The 15,000-nt window shown below is 42.9% G+C and overlaps 3 protein-coding genes across 5 annotated transcripts in view; all 3 read right to left on the bottom strand.

The window, feature by feature from the left end:
- nlk1 (nemo-like kinase, type 1) overlaps positions 1-273 on the bottom strand; it is a 35,312-nt gene extending 35,039 nt beyond the window's left edge. For both annotated transcript variants that reach the window (XM_039823694.1, XM_039823693.1), the window contains exon 1: positions 1-273. This exon is cut by the window's left edge. The gene's annotated coding sequence lies outside the window, so the exon portion shown is untranslated.
- A 7,305-nt stretch (positions 274-7,578) lies between these two features.
- On the bottom strand, positions 7,579-11,494 carry LOC120574280. The gene is made up of 5 exons (XM_039824580.1): positions 11,430-11,494; positions 9,835-9,861; positions 9,506-9,683; positions 8,574-9,117; positions 7,579-8,074 (listed from the first exon to the last, which is right to left on the bottom strand). The coding sequence occupies exons 1-5, from the start codon at positions 11,492-11,494 to the stop codon at positions 7,698-7,700; spliced, it is 1,191 nt and encodes a 396-aa protein (XP_039680514.1). The 3' UTR covers positions 7,579-7,697.
- Positions 11,495-11,542: 48 nt separating this feature from the next.
- LOC120573832 (myc-associated zinc finger protein) overlaps positions 11,543-15,000 on the bottom strand; it is a 19,694-nt gene continuing 16,236 nt past the window's right edge. For both annotated transcript variants that reach the window (XM_039823692.1, XM_039823691.1), the window contains exon 7: positions 11,543-11,911. In XM_039823692.1, the coding sequence (XP_039679626.1) occupies positions 11,544-11,911 (368 nt within the window). In that variant the 3' untranslated portion in view covers position 11,543. The remainder of the gene's footprint in view (positions 11,912-15,000) is intronic.

The following is a 15,000-nucleotide window of genomic DNA, read 5'->3' on the forward strand; positions in this document are numbered from 1 at the left end:
CGACCAGCTAGCTGCAGCTAGCTTTGGACTGCCCGCTAGCTGCTGCCCATCGCGTCGTAATATCCACCGAACAAGCGTCCCATAAAGGCCGTTTCTGGTGTGTTCTGGATGGGTATGTCTCATCCAGGATGCCCTCTGTGTTCCGCGGGATTTTAAGGCTCTATGGTCGCTTTTACAGCGGATAGCTGGCTAGCATGTCAGGGCGCAGAGGCTGGTAAAGCCGGGTGGGGGAGGGTTGATGCTTTTCACTCTGCTGTAAACAATGCTAACGATGCTAACGGGTTAGCTTCAGTCAGAGCTGGAAGTACCCGGATACTCTGCTGTAAACATTGCTAACGATGCTAACGGGTTAGCTTCAGTCAGAGCTGGAAGTACTTTGCTGCAGTACTGATACCACACTGTAAAAATACTGCGTTACAAGTAAAAGTCCTGCAGTGTAAATGTAGTTAAGGTATTAAAAGTATTAAAAATGTCCCCTGTGGCTGTATGAAATAAAACGATTAAAAGGGAATTAAAAATATAAAAAATAAATCAAAATATTAAAAAAAAATAAATGAAAAAAGATTTAAAAAAATAATTAAAAGTTAATAAAAATGATTTCAAATAAATTAAAAAAAAATTAAAAAAAATGAATTAATATGAAGATGAAGAAATAATGTAAATTATTAAAGTATTAAATGTATAAACTGTTATATATTCTATCAGATTATTATTATTATTATTATAATTATTATTAATGCATTTAATACTGTTGGAGTTTTGAACTATTAACTAATTCATCTTATTTCTCCACAGGTGGAAGAGGTACTCCGATCTTTTGCAGTGTAGAAATACTCTGAAGAAAGAAATACTTTTACAGCATTCAAAATCCTATATAGGGTAAAAGTACAAAAGTTTTATTGAAATACACTTAAAGGTCCCATGACATGCTGCTTTTTGGATGCTTTTATATAGGCCTTAGTGGTCCCCTAATTACTGTATCTGAAGTCTCTTTTATATAGGCCTTAGTGGTCCCCTAATACTGTATCTGAAGTCTCTTTTATATAGGCCTTAGTGGTCCCCTAATACTGTATCTGAAGTCTCTTTTATATAGACCTTAGTGGTCCCCTAATACTGTATCTGAAGTCTCTTTTATATAGGCCTTAGTGGTCCCCTAATACTGTATCTGAAGTCTCTTTTATATAGACCTTAGTGGTCCCCTAATACTGTATCTGAAGTCTCTTTTATATAGGCCTTAGTGGTCCCCTAATACTGTATCTGAAGTCTCTTTTATATAGACCTTAGTGGTCCCTAATACTGTATCTGAAGTCTCTTTTATATAGGCCTTAGTGGTCCCCTAATGCTGTATCTGAAGTCTCTTTTATATAGGCCTTAGTGGTCCCCTAATACTGTATCTGAAGTCTCTTTTATATAGGCCTTAGTGGTCCCTAATACTGTATCTGAAGTCTCTTTTATATAGACCTTAGTGGTCCCCTAATACTGTATCTGAAGTCTCTTTTATATAGGCCTTAGTGGTCCCCTAATACTGTATCTGAAGTCTCTTTTATATAGACCTTAGTGGTCCCCTAATACTGTATCTGAAGTCTCTTTTATATAGGCCTTAGTGGTCCCCTAATACTGTATCTGAAGTCTCTTTTATATAGGCCTTAGTGGTCCCCTAATACTGTATCTGAAGTCACTTTTATATAGGGCTTAGTGGTCCCCTAATACTGTATCTGAAGTCTCTTTTATATAGACCTTAGTGGTCCCCTAATACTGTATCTGAAGTCTCTTTTATATAGACCTTAGTGGTCCCCTAATACTGTATCTGAAGTCTCTTTTATATAGACCTTAGTGGTCCCCTAATACTGTATCTGAAGTCTCTTTTATATAGACCTTAGTGGTCCCCTAATACTGTATCTGAAGTCTCTTTTATATAGACCTTAGTGGTCCCCTAATACTGTATCTGAAGTTCTCTTTTATATAGACCTTAGTGGTCCCCTAATACTGTATCTGAAGTCTCTTTTATATAGACCTTAGTGGTCCCCTAATACTGTATCTGAAGTCTCTTTTATATAGACCTTAGCGGTCCCCTAATACTGTATCTGAAGTCTCTTTTATATAGACCTTAGCGGTCCCCTAATACTGTATCTGAAGTCTCTTTTATATAGACCTTAGTGGTCCCCTAATACTGTATCTGAAGTCTCTTTTATATAGGCCTTAGTGGTCCCCTAATACTGTATCTGAAGTCTCTTTATATAGACCTTAGTGGTCCCCTAATACTGTATCCGAAGTCTCTTTTATATAGGCCTTAGTGGTCCCCTAATACTGTATCTGAAGTCTCTTTTATATAGACCTTAGTGGTCCCCTAATACTGTATCTGAAGTCTCTTTTATATAGGCCTTAGTGGTCCCCTAATACTGTATCTGAAGTCTCTTTTATATAGGCCTTAGTGGTCCCCTAATACTGTATCTGAAGTCACTTTTATATAGGGCTTAGTGGTCCCCTAATACTGTATCTGAAGTCTCTTTTATATAGGCCTTAGTGGTCCCCTAATACTGTATCTGAAGTCTCTTTTATATAGACCTTAGTGGTCCCCTAATACTGTATCTGAAGTCTCTTTTATATAGACCTTAGTGGTCCCCTAATACTGTATCTGAAGTCTCTTTTTATATAGACCTTAGTGGTCCCCTAATACTGTATCTGAAGTCTCTTTTATATAGCGCCTTAGTGGGTCCCTAATACTGTATCTGAAGTCTCTTTTATATAGACCTTAGTGGTCCCCTAATACTGTATCTGAAGTCTCTTTTATATAGGCCTTAGTGGTCCCCTAATACTGTATCTGAAGTCTCTTTTATATAGACCTTAGCGGTCCCCTAATACTGTATCTGAAGTCACTTTTATATAGGCCTTAGCGGTCCCCTAATACTGTATCTGAAGTCTCTTTTATATAGGCCTTAGTGGTCCCCTAATACTGTATCTGAAGTCTCTTTTATATAGACCTTAGTGGTCCCCTAATACTGTATCTGAAGTCTCTTTCCTGAAATTCAGCCTTGGTGCAGAATTACAGCCACTAGAGCCAGTCCAACAATGAGCTTTCCTTAGAATGTGCCATTTCTGTGTCTTAAGCTATTAAGGAGAAGATTCCTGATTGGCCCATCTGAGCTTTCATTTTCTCAAAGGCAGAGCAGGATACCCAGGGCTCGGTTTACACCTATCACCATTTCTAGCCACTGGGGGACCATAGGCAGGCTGGGGGAACTCATATTAATGTTAAAAAACCTCATGAAGTGACATTTTCATGCGATGGGACCTTTAACGTACCAAAAGAAAAAGTCCTCATTCTGCATACCAATCTATACCATATTATGGTATTCTAATTATTGATGCATTCATGTGTTCATCACTTTAGGTTTACAGTTAGTCTGGAACATAGCAGCTCAACTGTTAACCGGAACCAAAAAGCGTACCTACATTACACCAGTCTTGGCGTCGCTCCACTGGCTCCCTGTCTGTTTCAGGATTGATTTTAAAATCGTATTGCTTGTTTTTAAGATTTGAAATGGGTTGTCGCCTTCTTACAGCCTGGTTGACCCCAGACTCTTCTCAGCTGTAACTGAGAGTGGGTCTGGGAAAGGTTCCTTCACAGCTCATTTCCAAAGGGGCGTCACCAACGGACGCCATTCAAATGCCTCTGGGCGCCATTGGATAGTCCTTCAACCAATCTGAGCAACGATTGGATAGTCCTTCAACCAATCAGACCAACGATCAGGGTGATGCTGCGGTAGCCGTCATGTTGAATGTAAAAAAACGGCACATTTTTATCCGGCCCATATATATATATATATATATATATACATATATATATATATATACATATATATATATATACATATATATATACATATACATATACATATACATATATATATACATATATATATACATATATATATACATATATACATATATATATACATATATATATACATATATATATATACATATATATATATATACATATATATACATATATATATATATATATATATATATACATATATATACATATATATATATATATATATATATATATACATATATATATATATATATATATATATACATATATATATATATACATATACATATATATATACATATACATATAACACACACACACACACACACACACACACACACACACACACATATACATACATACATACATACGTACAGTACAGGCCAAAAGTTTGGACACACCTTCTCATTCAATGCGTTTCCTTTTTATTTTCATGACTATTTACATTGTAGATTCTCACTGAAGGCATCAAAACTATGAATGAACACATATGGAATTATGTACTTAACAAAAAGTGTGAAATAACTGAAAACATGTCTTATATTTTAGATTCTTCAAAGTAGCCCCCTTTGCTTTTTTGATAACTCTGCAAACCCTTGGTGTTCTCTCAATGAGCTTCATGAGGTAGTCACCCTGAAATGGTTTTACCTTCACAGGTGTGCTTTGTCAAGGGTTCATTAGTGGAAGTTTTTCCTTATTAATAAAAAAGCAAAGGGTGGCTACTTTGAAGAATCTAAAATATAAGACATGTTTTCAGTTATTCATTTTTTTTAAGTACATAATTCATATATGTGTTTATTCATACTTTTGATACCTTCAGTAACAATAGTAATATACAAGATAATAGAATGAAGAGAGGGTGTCCAAACCTGACTGTACTATATATATATATACACACACACATACACATATACACACATACAATTTAGGCTCACAATAAATTTTGTAGCTTTTTTCTGAAGATTTTGTCACTTTTTCTGAATTTTTTTAGACAATTTTATTGCCTTTTCAGTGTTTTTGTTGCTTTTTTCTATGATGGCTCAGGAATCTTTTTGCCCTTTTTTGGGGGCTTTATGAGGCTTTTCTTCTCTTATCCCAGAATGCATGTGTGGTGTCGCCAGACCTTCCTCCGCAGCTCTGTGGAGACAGATCTGGCTATGTCGCAGACACTCATGAAGATCACTTCCACTTGAATCCACTCATGCATTTGACTGCTTTTTAATACAGTAGTAACGAGGCGCTATGCACTATGCATCAAGTACAATCAGCCACAGAAAATGTGTCACCAAGGTATAGTTACTAATTACAATGGCAATTTACCTGTTTTTAAGAATTACAAATCAGCATCCAGAGACAGAGCAAAGACCATATGAAGCAGAGAAGTTATGCACATTCAATGTTCATGGAGAAACATACACCAACAACTATTAGTTTAGTGTATATATACATGATGGCCCATCTGAAACTCCTTGGGATGTAACGATGCATCGTGAATCAGCTGATAATGGACATAAATGATAAAAGATATGAACCGGTTGAGATAAAAACTGAATTTTGATCTCCTTTAGAGTTAAGATTTTCTATTTTTTTTTTTTTGATATTTTGATGTGGGATTTGTTTTAGAAACCAATAAATTATTTTTGTTATTTAACCCTCTGAGGTCTGAGACACACAGAGGATTTTGGCAGCTCGGAAATGGTTGTCATTTGAACAAATGTAAGCAGTATTTTCAAAGCATTTAGATTTTTTTTTCTATTCAGCTGCAACAGCGCTCAAGGAAGTATTCAGATCCTTTTTTCAAGTAAAAGTACTGATACTACTAGATTACTGCAGTAAAAGTACTAATACCACACTGTACAAATACTCTGTTACAAGTTAAAGTCCTGCAGAGAAAATGTTGCTTCAGTAAAAGTCTAAGTATCATCAGGAGAATGTAGTTAACATATTAAAACATTGTAGAAAGTGTAAAGGATCCAACACACACACACACACACACACACACACACACACACACACACACACACACACACACACACACACACACACACACACACACACACACACACACACACACACACACACACTTGCAGTTGTCCATCGAATCCGATGATGACGTCCACTTCTGTCTTTTAACGGTGAGTTTTCTGATGGCTGAATAGTCCTATCCTGGAGCCACAGGTTCTATTGCAGGTAGGACATGTATATATAGTATTATGTATATATGGTATTATGTATATATGGTATTATGCATATATAGTATTATGTATATATGGTGTTGGTGTTACTGGGTGTGGGTGTGTTGCTCCGGAGCCTTCTTTGTTGTCTCCTGACTGTCCTGTCCTCCTCCAGTGCTTGGGTCCCATCTAGACATAGCTGCCGCCAGATGCTGCGATCAGCAGCCGTGTTCTCCAGGTTCCCAGGTTGGATTTTGCACCTCTTAAGCTCTGTCTTCAGTTGGTCTTTAAAGCGTTTCCTCTGGCCTCCAGCAGAGTGTTGGCCTTGGTGTGGCTGGCCATATAGCACTCTGCGGGGCAGACGGTCGTAGGGCATCCTTAGGACATGTCCCAACCAACGCAGTTGGTGCTGGATGATTGTAGCCTCAATACTCTTACAGCCTGTTCTCCTGAGGATCTCAGTGTGAGGCACTCTGTCACGCCAAGTGATTCCCAGGATGCGCTGGAGACAGCAGATGTGGAAGTGTTCCAGGGACTTGATGTGGCGGCTGTAAGTAACCCAGGCTTCACAGCTGTAGAGGAGGCTGTAAGTAACCCAGGCCTCACAGCTGTAGAGGAGGCTGTAAGTAACCCAGGCTTCACAGCTGTAGAGGAGGCTGTAAGTAACCCAGGCTTCACAGCTGTAGAGGAGGCTGTAAGTAACCCAGGCTTCACAGCTGTAGAGGAGGCTGTAAGTAACCCAGGCTTCACAGCTGTAGAGGAGGCTGTAAGTAACCCAGGCTTCACAGCTGTAGAGGAGGCTGTAAGTAACCCAGGCCTCACAGCTGTAGAGGAGGCTGTAGCAACCCAGAGCCGCCTCACAGCTGTAAGAGGAGGCTGTAAGTAACCCAGGCCTACAGCTGTTGTAGGAGGCTGTAACCCAGGCTTGTAAGCTGTAGAGGGCTGCCTCACAGCTGTAGAGGAGGCTGTAAGTAACCCAGGCCTCACAGCTGTAGAGGAGGCTGTAAGGTTCTTGTTCAGAAAAACCCACCGCCGGAGTCTCCCAAAGGCAGCTGATGCTTGTTTGATTCTGTTCTGAACCTCATTGTCAATGCTATTGTCTTCAGAGATAATGCTCCCCAGGTATTTCAATGATGGAACAACTGACAGTTTCATCTGCAACACTGAAGATGGGTGGTGTGGGTGGGATGTTAGCACTCCACTGGCAGATTACCACTGTTTTGGTGGTGTTAATGGTCAACCCCATCCTGCTGTATGCCCTCACTGCTGCATTTAGGACAGGACTGGAGGTCTTGTGGAGAGTGAGATACAAGAGCGCAGTCATCTGCATACTGCAGCTCAAGCAGCACACACACACACACACACACACACACACAGAGACACACACACGCACACACACACACACACAGAGACACACACACACACACACACACACACACACACACACACAGAGACACACACGCACACACACACACACACACAGACACACACACACACACACACAGACACACACAGACACACACACACACACACACAGAGACACACACACACACACACACACACACACACACACAGACACACACACACACACACACAGACACACACAGACACACACAGACACACACACACACACACACACATGTTAGGGTTTGTTTTCAGAAGAGATTTGAGTGAACAACGTTTCAGCTTTTGCGCCAGATGATCTCTTCCCATTGCTCTGGGACAGATGATGTCTTCCTGTTGCTCTGGGACAGATGATGTCTTCTTGTTGCTCTGGGACAGATGATCTCTTCTTGTTGCTCTGGGACAGATGATGTCTTCCTGTTGCTCTGGGACAGATGATCTCTTCCCGTTGCTCTGGGACAGATGTCTTCCTGTTGCTCTGGGACAGATAATCTCTTCCCGTTGATCTTTTCCCGTTGCTCTGGGACAGATGATGTCTTCCTGTTGCTCTGGGACAGATGATGTCTTCTTGTTGCTCTGGGACAGATGATGTCTTCCCGTTGCTCTGGGACAGATGATCTCTTCCCGTTGATCTTTTCCCGTTGCTCTGGGACAGATGATCTCTTCCTGTTGCTCTGGGACAGATGATGTCTTCTTGTTGCTCTGGGACAGATGATCTCTTCTTGTTGCTCTGGGACAGATGATGTCTTCCTGTTGCTCTGGGACAGATGATGTCTTCCTGTTGCTCTGGGACAGATGATCTCTTCCCGTTGCTCTGGGACAGATGTCTTCCTGTTGCTCTGGGACAGATAATCTCTTCCCGTTGATCTTTTCCCGTTGCTCTGAGACAGATGATCTCTTCCTGTTGCTCTGGGACAGATGATGTCTTCTTGTTGCTCTGGGACAGATGATGCCTCTCCGTTGCTCTGGGACAGATGATCTCTTCCCGTTGATCTTTCCCTTGCTCTGGGACAGATGATCTCTTCCTGTTGCTCTGGGACAGATGATGTCTTCTTGTTGCTCTGGGACAGATGATGTCTTCTTGTTGCTCTGGGACAGATGATGTCTTCCCGTTGCTCTGGGACAGATGATCTCTTCCTGTTGCTCTGGGACAGATGATCTCTTCCTGTTGCTCTGGGACAGATGATGTCTTCTTGTTGCTCTGGGACAGATGATGTCTTCTTGTTGCTCTGGGACAGATGATGTCTTCCCGTTGCTCTGGGACAGATGATCTCTTCCTGTTGCTCTGGGACAGATGATGTCTTCTTGTTGCTCTGGGACAGATGATCTTTTCCCGTTGCTCTGGGACAGATGATCTCTTCCTGTTGCTCTGGGACAGATGATCTCTTCCTGTTGCTCTGGGACAGATGATGTCTTCTTGTTGCTCTGGGACAGATGATGTCTTCCCGTTGCTCTGGGACAGATGATGTCTTCCCGTTGCTCTGGGACAGATGATCTCTTCCCGTTGATCTTTTCCCGTTGCTCTGGGACAGATGATGTCTTCCCGTTGCTCTGGGACAGATGATCTCTTCCCGTTGATCTTTTCCCGTTGCTCTGGGACAGATGATCTCTTCCTGTTGCTCTGGGACAGATGATGTCTTCTTGTTGCTCTGGGACAGATGATGTCTTCTTGTTGCTCTGGGACAGATGTGGGCGCCACTACACAGGAAGCTGAGTGTGTTCTGAGCATTTTGATATGAAACACACGGCGATCAGTTCTATGCAAATAGCCTAAAAAGGTGAATTTAAGAAGAGCTGTGAAATGGTGAATGGCGTGGTGAGTGGAGTGTTTCGTTACATCCCTAGAAACATGGCGTCCCTGCTCTGAAGAACCGGACCAACTGGACACTGTTAAGTAAGAAGTTAAACTCAAGTCGTGTTTTGTCTGTAGGTCAATGTCATTATCAATAAACACTAATAATATCATGGAATAGAAATGATCTAAAAACATCCAACAGCGTTACAAAATCAGGACACGCTGTGACAACGACATGATAGCAAATAGAAAGAGCTAACCGCTAAGCCACAGGAATCAGAACACACACACAGAGGTCTCCTTATGGTCTGGTCCAGCCAGTCTGTCCTGGATCTGGACTGGTCCCAAAGGGTCTCTGGTCCAGCCAGTCTTTCCTGGATCTGGACTAGTCTGTCCTGGATCTGGACTGGTCCCAAAGGGTCTCTGGTCCAGCCAGTCTGTCCTGGATCTGGACTGGTCTATTCTGGATCTGGACTGGTCCCAAAGGGTCTCTCAGAGTTCGTGGCAGGTCAGCAGTTTGACGCTGCCGATGGAGCGGGCAGTAAAAAGGTCAGAAACGGTCGTGAAACAACGCTGGGGGAGGACAGACAGCCCCCCGCCCCCCGCCCCCCCAGGTCTACATCCACTTCTGCCAGTCGGCGAAGACTCTGCAGGCACAAACAGAACAACTTTATTAAGAGGTCTCATTAAAATAGTTTAGGCTTTTATGGCATAGGGGGGCATTGTGAGTGTGCAAGTGTGTGTGTGTGTGTGTGTGTGTGTGTGTGTGTGTTATGGTTTTGGTGTTTTGTCTGTTTTCTGTTTTGTATTTTGCTCAGTTTCCTGTTTTATTTTGATAGTCTGGTTTTACTTCCTGTCTTGTGTTTTCCCGCGTTGTTTGATTGCTCTGCCCAGCCCTGATGTGTTTCACCTGTTTCCCAGCCCTTGTGTCACCTGTCTTGTGTTCTCTCGTTACCCTCTGTATCTAGTCTTGGGGTTCCCCTTGTCCAGTGTCAGATCATTGTGTGTCTTGTAGCCAGTTTTTGTGCATCTTTCAGAGTTAATTAAAACATCAAAACTATCCTCAGTTTCTGCCTCTGCATTTTGGGTCCGCAATTCTCCAGCCATCCTCAACTGTGTGTGTGTGTGTGTGTGTGTGTGTCTGTCTCTGTGTCTGTGTCTGTGTGTGTGTGTGTGTGTGTGTGTGTTCGGCAGGGTCACTGAATGGCCTGTTCGTGTGACTTCCAGTTGTGTTCTTTAACCCCCCCCTCCCCAATGTAGCACATTTAGACTTTATAATTCACCGTTATGGTTTTATGTCAGATCGCTTATAGATCTTAAACAATCAATCAATCAATCAACCAACCAATCAATCAACCAACATGTATTTATAAATCACTTTACAGCAACCAGCAGGTATCCAACGTGCTTCACATCAGGAACACATCTCATAAAATAGAAAGAATGAATCATAGGAAACAGTCAAATCAGAAAAGGTTACAAAGAGACAGAAGAATGAAACTAAAAGAGCTCCATCTATAATAGTGTGAATATCGGGGGGGGGGGGGAACTTGTTCCAGAGTCTCGGGGCAGATCACCCCCCCGTTGGCACTTCTAAAACTCGCTGATTTGAAGAACGCAAGGACCGGTTGTGCTCACGCAAAGTTAAAATTTCAGACAAATCCTCCGGGGCCAGACCGTTTAAGGCCTTGAAAGTGTTCAACTTTCTGGACCAACTCGGGGAGACTGATCAGTCCCACTGGCTCTACTGTGGGAAAAGGGGGGTGGGTGAGGGTGGGTATCTATTGACGGGCAGCATTTACAACAAGTTAAGTCATTGGGAGATGGAGGTCTGATTCAGACCAACATAAAGAGCATTACAGGAATCCAACCTTGAACTAATAAAAGCATGAATCTCCTTCTCTAGATCGTGCCTGTTAAGGAAAGGCTTAACTTCAGCCAGGAGACAAAGCTGGAAAGAGATCATTTTAACAACATTGCTGATCTGCTTGTCACATTTCATGCTGCTAAACATTACATTACATGTCATTTAGCTGACGCTTTGATCCAAAGTGACTTACAATTGCTATATATGTCAGAGGTCACACACCTCTAGAGCAACTAGGGGTTAAGTGCCTTGCTCAGGGACACATTGGTTGATGTATCGCAGTGGGAATTGAACCCGGGTCTCCCAGAAGGAGGTGGAGAAGGAGGTGATAACAGACGAATGGTTCACCCACCTGATTGGATGCTGCCTCTCTGGTTCTCTCGTCCTCGTGGACCCAGCCCCCTCTCCTCCATCCCCCAGAACCCCCAGAACCCCCTGCCCCCCCTCGCCCCCCCCAGCCTGCTAGCTGTGAGCCTGGGGGGCGATACCGGAGCAGTCCGTGACCAGTAGTCCCACCGCGCTGGCGCTGGACACGGTGACGGCCACGCTGGTGGTGCCCACGGGGCCGGCGCTGGTCTGGCCCACGCCGGGGTCGCCCTGGCCCCCGCCGGGGTCCCCCTGGCCCACGCCGGGGTCCCCCTGGCCCCCGTGGGTGCCCATGTGGCCCTGGAGCTGCGTGACCGTCTTGCACTGCACCCCGCACAGCTGGCAGAGCAGCACGCCCCCGGCCCCCGTCCCGCCGAAGCCCCCCCGAGCCCCGCCACTCTCCTTCCACTCCTGGCCGTGGTGCTTCTGGGCGTGGACGCGCAGGTAGGTCAGCGTGGTGAAGCCTGGAAGACACACAAACACTTCGTCTGTATATATACAGTATATAATGCGATTATCTAATCAACCAATCACATGGCAGCTGCTTCAATGCATTTAGGGGTGTGGTCCAGGTCTAGACTGATCTCCAAACTGAAAGTCAGAATGGGAAAGAAAGGTGATCTAAGCAACTTGTTGACCCATATTGATAGGATAGGGTCAAACACAGTATTAGTATGGTGTTCCTAATAATCCTTTAGGTGAGTGTATATATACTTTTTAAATGAAGCCTCTCCTATTACAGAAATATTGTGACGCACTATAAATGAAAGTAGGGCTGCAATTAATCAAATTATTATCGCGATTTAGACACCTAACGATCACAAAAACAATGTTATTGTGAAAACAATTATTTTGCACAAAGGTTGTTGCAGGTAAACTCTTATTTAGTCTCATGTTCTGTTGGGCTCCCATGGTAACACGGCTCAGAAAACACGTGCGTGCTAGAAATAGGACCGACGCCTATTTTTCACGCCACACGCCAGCGTGTTGGAAGAGTTTCCAGACAACATAGAATATGAAAAGATGTTTATATGTCATTTAGACACAAATACATATTAATAAATGACATGTTGATGTTTGAAAGTCTTGAGGTTTTGATATAAATGCAGATATATAAATGTAATTAAAAAAAAATAATAATTATAGATTTTCTAATATGTCACCTGTCACTACAGAAGGAAATATTCTGGAGCCTATTTTCCCAATGTTGTCTTTGCTGTAATCAGATCAGAATATATTTATGTTTATGGGAAACATCCATGTGTCAGACAAGGCTAGCAACAGCAGCGCACGCCGCGACACCTCTTTCGGTGGTAAAGACGTAGAAAACACCGCACGCCATCGCCACGCCCTCGCCATGTCTCACGCCGTGCGCCATCGCTACGCGACCACGCGCCCTGTTTCTGTTTGAGCGTCAGAGAGCAGCGCAGGCAGATATGTGGCACCAAAATGAAGCACCGAAATCTGCGTTGCTATTCGGTCCGGTAGATCCCGGCCGTTTAGGCACCGGTGCCGTGTTATCACCGGGTCTCGGTACCCAACCCTAGGTGTAAACGTGGCGAAAGATATTAGTTTTTAAACCAATAGTAGTGTAGATGGAGTCTTACAGCTAGAAACAGCTTTGGCTGAATGAGTCAAACCTGCAGCACCAGTGTGAGTCTCTTTCTGGGACTAGAATACAATAGAATAGAAGGTAAGGTAAGGTGCTCAGTTCTGAGACGCTATATACATATAAAATTATGAGTATGGTTTTATATACAGTGTGATATTGTAGGAATATATTTGGTGAGAATAAAGTGAGAGGTTTTAGAGTTCATGAGCTGACCTTGTCGTCTCTCTTTGCTCTGGCTCTGGCGAGAGGCCATCTGGTTTTAAAGTGATAAGACATTATAAAAAAGGTGTATGGGATATTGGAACCGGGGAATATTTGGGAACTGAGAAAGGTCTCCTCTGACCGGGGGAGGCAGAGACGACAATGGTGCAGTGTTTTGAAAGCGCGAAAAGTGTAGCACGGAGTATGAAAGTGACCTCGGCTCTCACGCAACTCCTTAAGTCTGCAGAAGATTAAGAACACACAGGTTCTCAAATCCAACAATAACAGCTTGTCTCTTTTGACCTGAGAATGGGAGAAGCCGAGGTAACGTTTTCATACATTGTGCTATATGTGTTAGGAACCAGCTGGATCCAGAAGATCTGGACTGGATCCAAACTAGGGATGCACCGAATATTCGGCCACCGAAGATTTTTGGCCGAAATGGCCCAAAAGGGCATTTTCGGTTTTCGGCCAAAATACTTTTATCACCGAAACAATACGGCCGAAAATGTTGTGATGACGCAAACAGAAAACCGCCGATCCGCCGTGTCAGTAATACCGATCCGTTCCACCTGCAAAGCGTCTCCAGGCAACGAGGTTGAGACCCGCACGCCGCATGAAAACAATGAAAAGTGCTCTTAGAGTCTGTCAGCACACGTTTCAGTGAGATCTGTTCGGATCCTCTGCACTTCATCGCCACTGGACCTGATCCGTTATAAAGACCATTACTTGGATGCGGAAATAAAGCAAGGCGCACGAAATGATCCAGGTCGCCATGGAGACGGAGACGGAGCGCCACGCAGGGAGGAGATCAGAGCGCAGAAACAAAGACTGGTCTCTCTGCACCAGATGAGGGGCATGCACCCTCGCTGTCTGATATGTTCAGGGAAATCTGCACAAAAGGTGCCTCAATTAATAATAATAATAATAATAATAATAATAATATAACAATAATAATAATAATAATAATAATAATAGGTAGTAAGCTATTCTGTTCTTAAGGCTACTATATACTGTATGTGACTATCAGATTGTAGCCATATTTCTGCTAGATATTTTTTTAATTAAACTTTAATATTAATTTATACAATTGCAATGCCTTGATTTTAGTAAAGTTAGTACACAGTCATAGCCATAAATGCAATGGTACTAATAATTGGCTTCATTTCTTTCGGTGTTTCGGTTTCGGTTTTCGGTCTTGGTTTCCTCTTTTTTCGGTTTTCGGTTTCGGCCAAGAATTTTCATTTCGGTGCATCACTGATGACAGCACCAGCAGGGATGGGACAGAAATGGATAAAAAGTGAGGGTTTGAGATAGCTGGCATCAAACGCTGGACGGGACTCTGTCTCTTTGCTAGAAGGAGAGATAGACTTGTACTGTAGTATCTGATCCGTGTACACATAATTGTAGATTGCAATATCATTCTTCAGTAAAGCTTTGATATAACTTATCTAAAGTGAATCCTGTGTCTTGATTTGATTCTGGTCTACCATTTAAACGAACACTTACAGGGTGTAGTGACCATAGAATTGGAGTCAGGATTAAGTCTTGTTAGTTGGGCCATATTTTTAACCTTTAATATGCAGTGTGGGTTATTGCACATTATTGAATATTGGCCAGTGGTGAATACTGGCCAGTGGTGAATACTGGCCAGTGGTGAATATTGGCCAGTGGTGAATATTGGCCAGTGGTGAATATTGGCCAGTGGTGAATACTGGCCAGTGGTGAATATTGGCCAGT

The sequence above is a fragment of the Perca fluviatilis genome, chromosome 15 (genome assembly GCF_010015445.1).
Source record: "Perca fluviatilis chromosome 15, GENO_Pfluv_1.0, whole genome shotgun sequence".
NCBI lineage: Eukaryota > Metazoa > Chordata > Actinopteri > Perciformes > Percidae > Perca > Perca fluviatilis.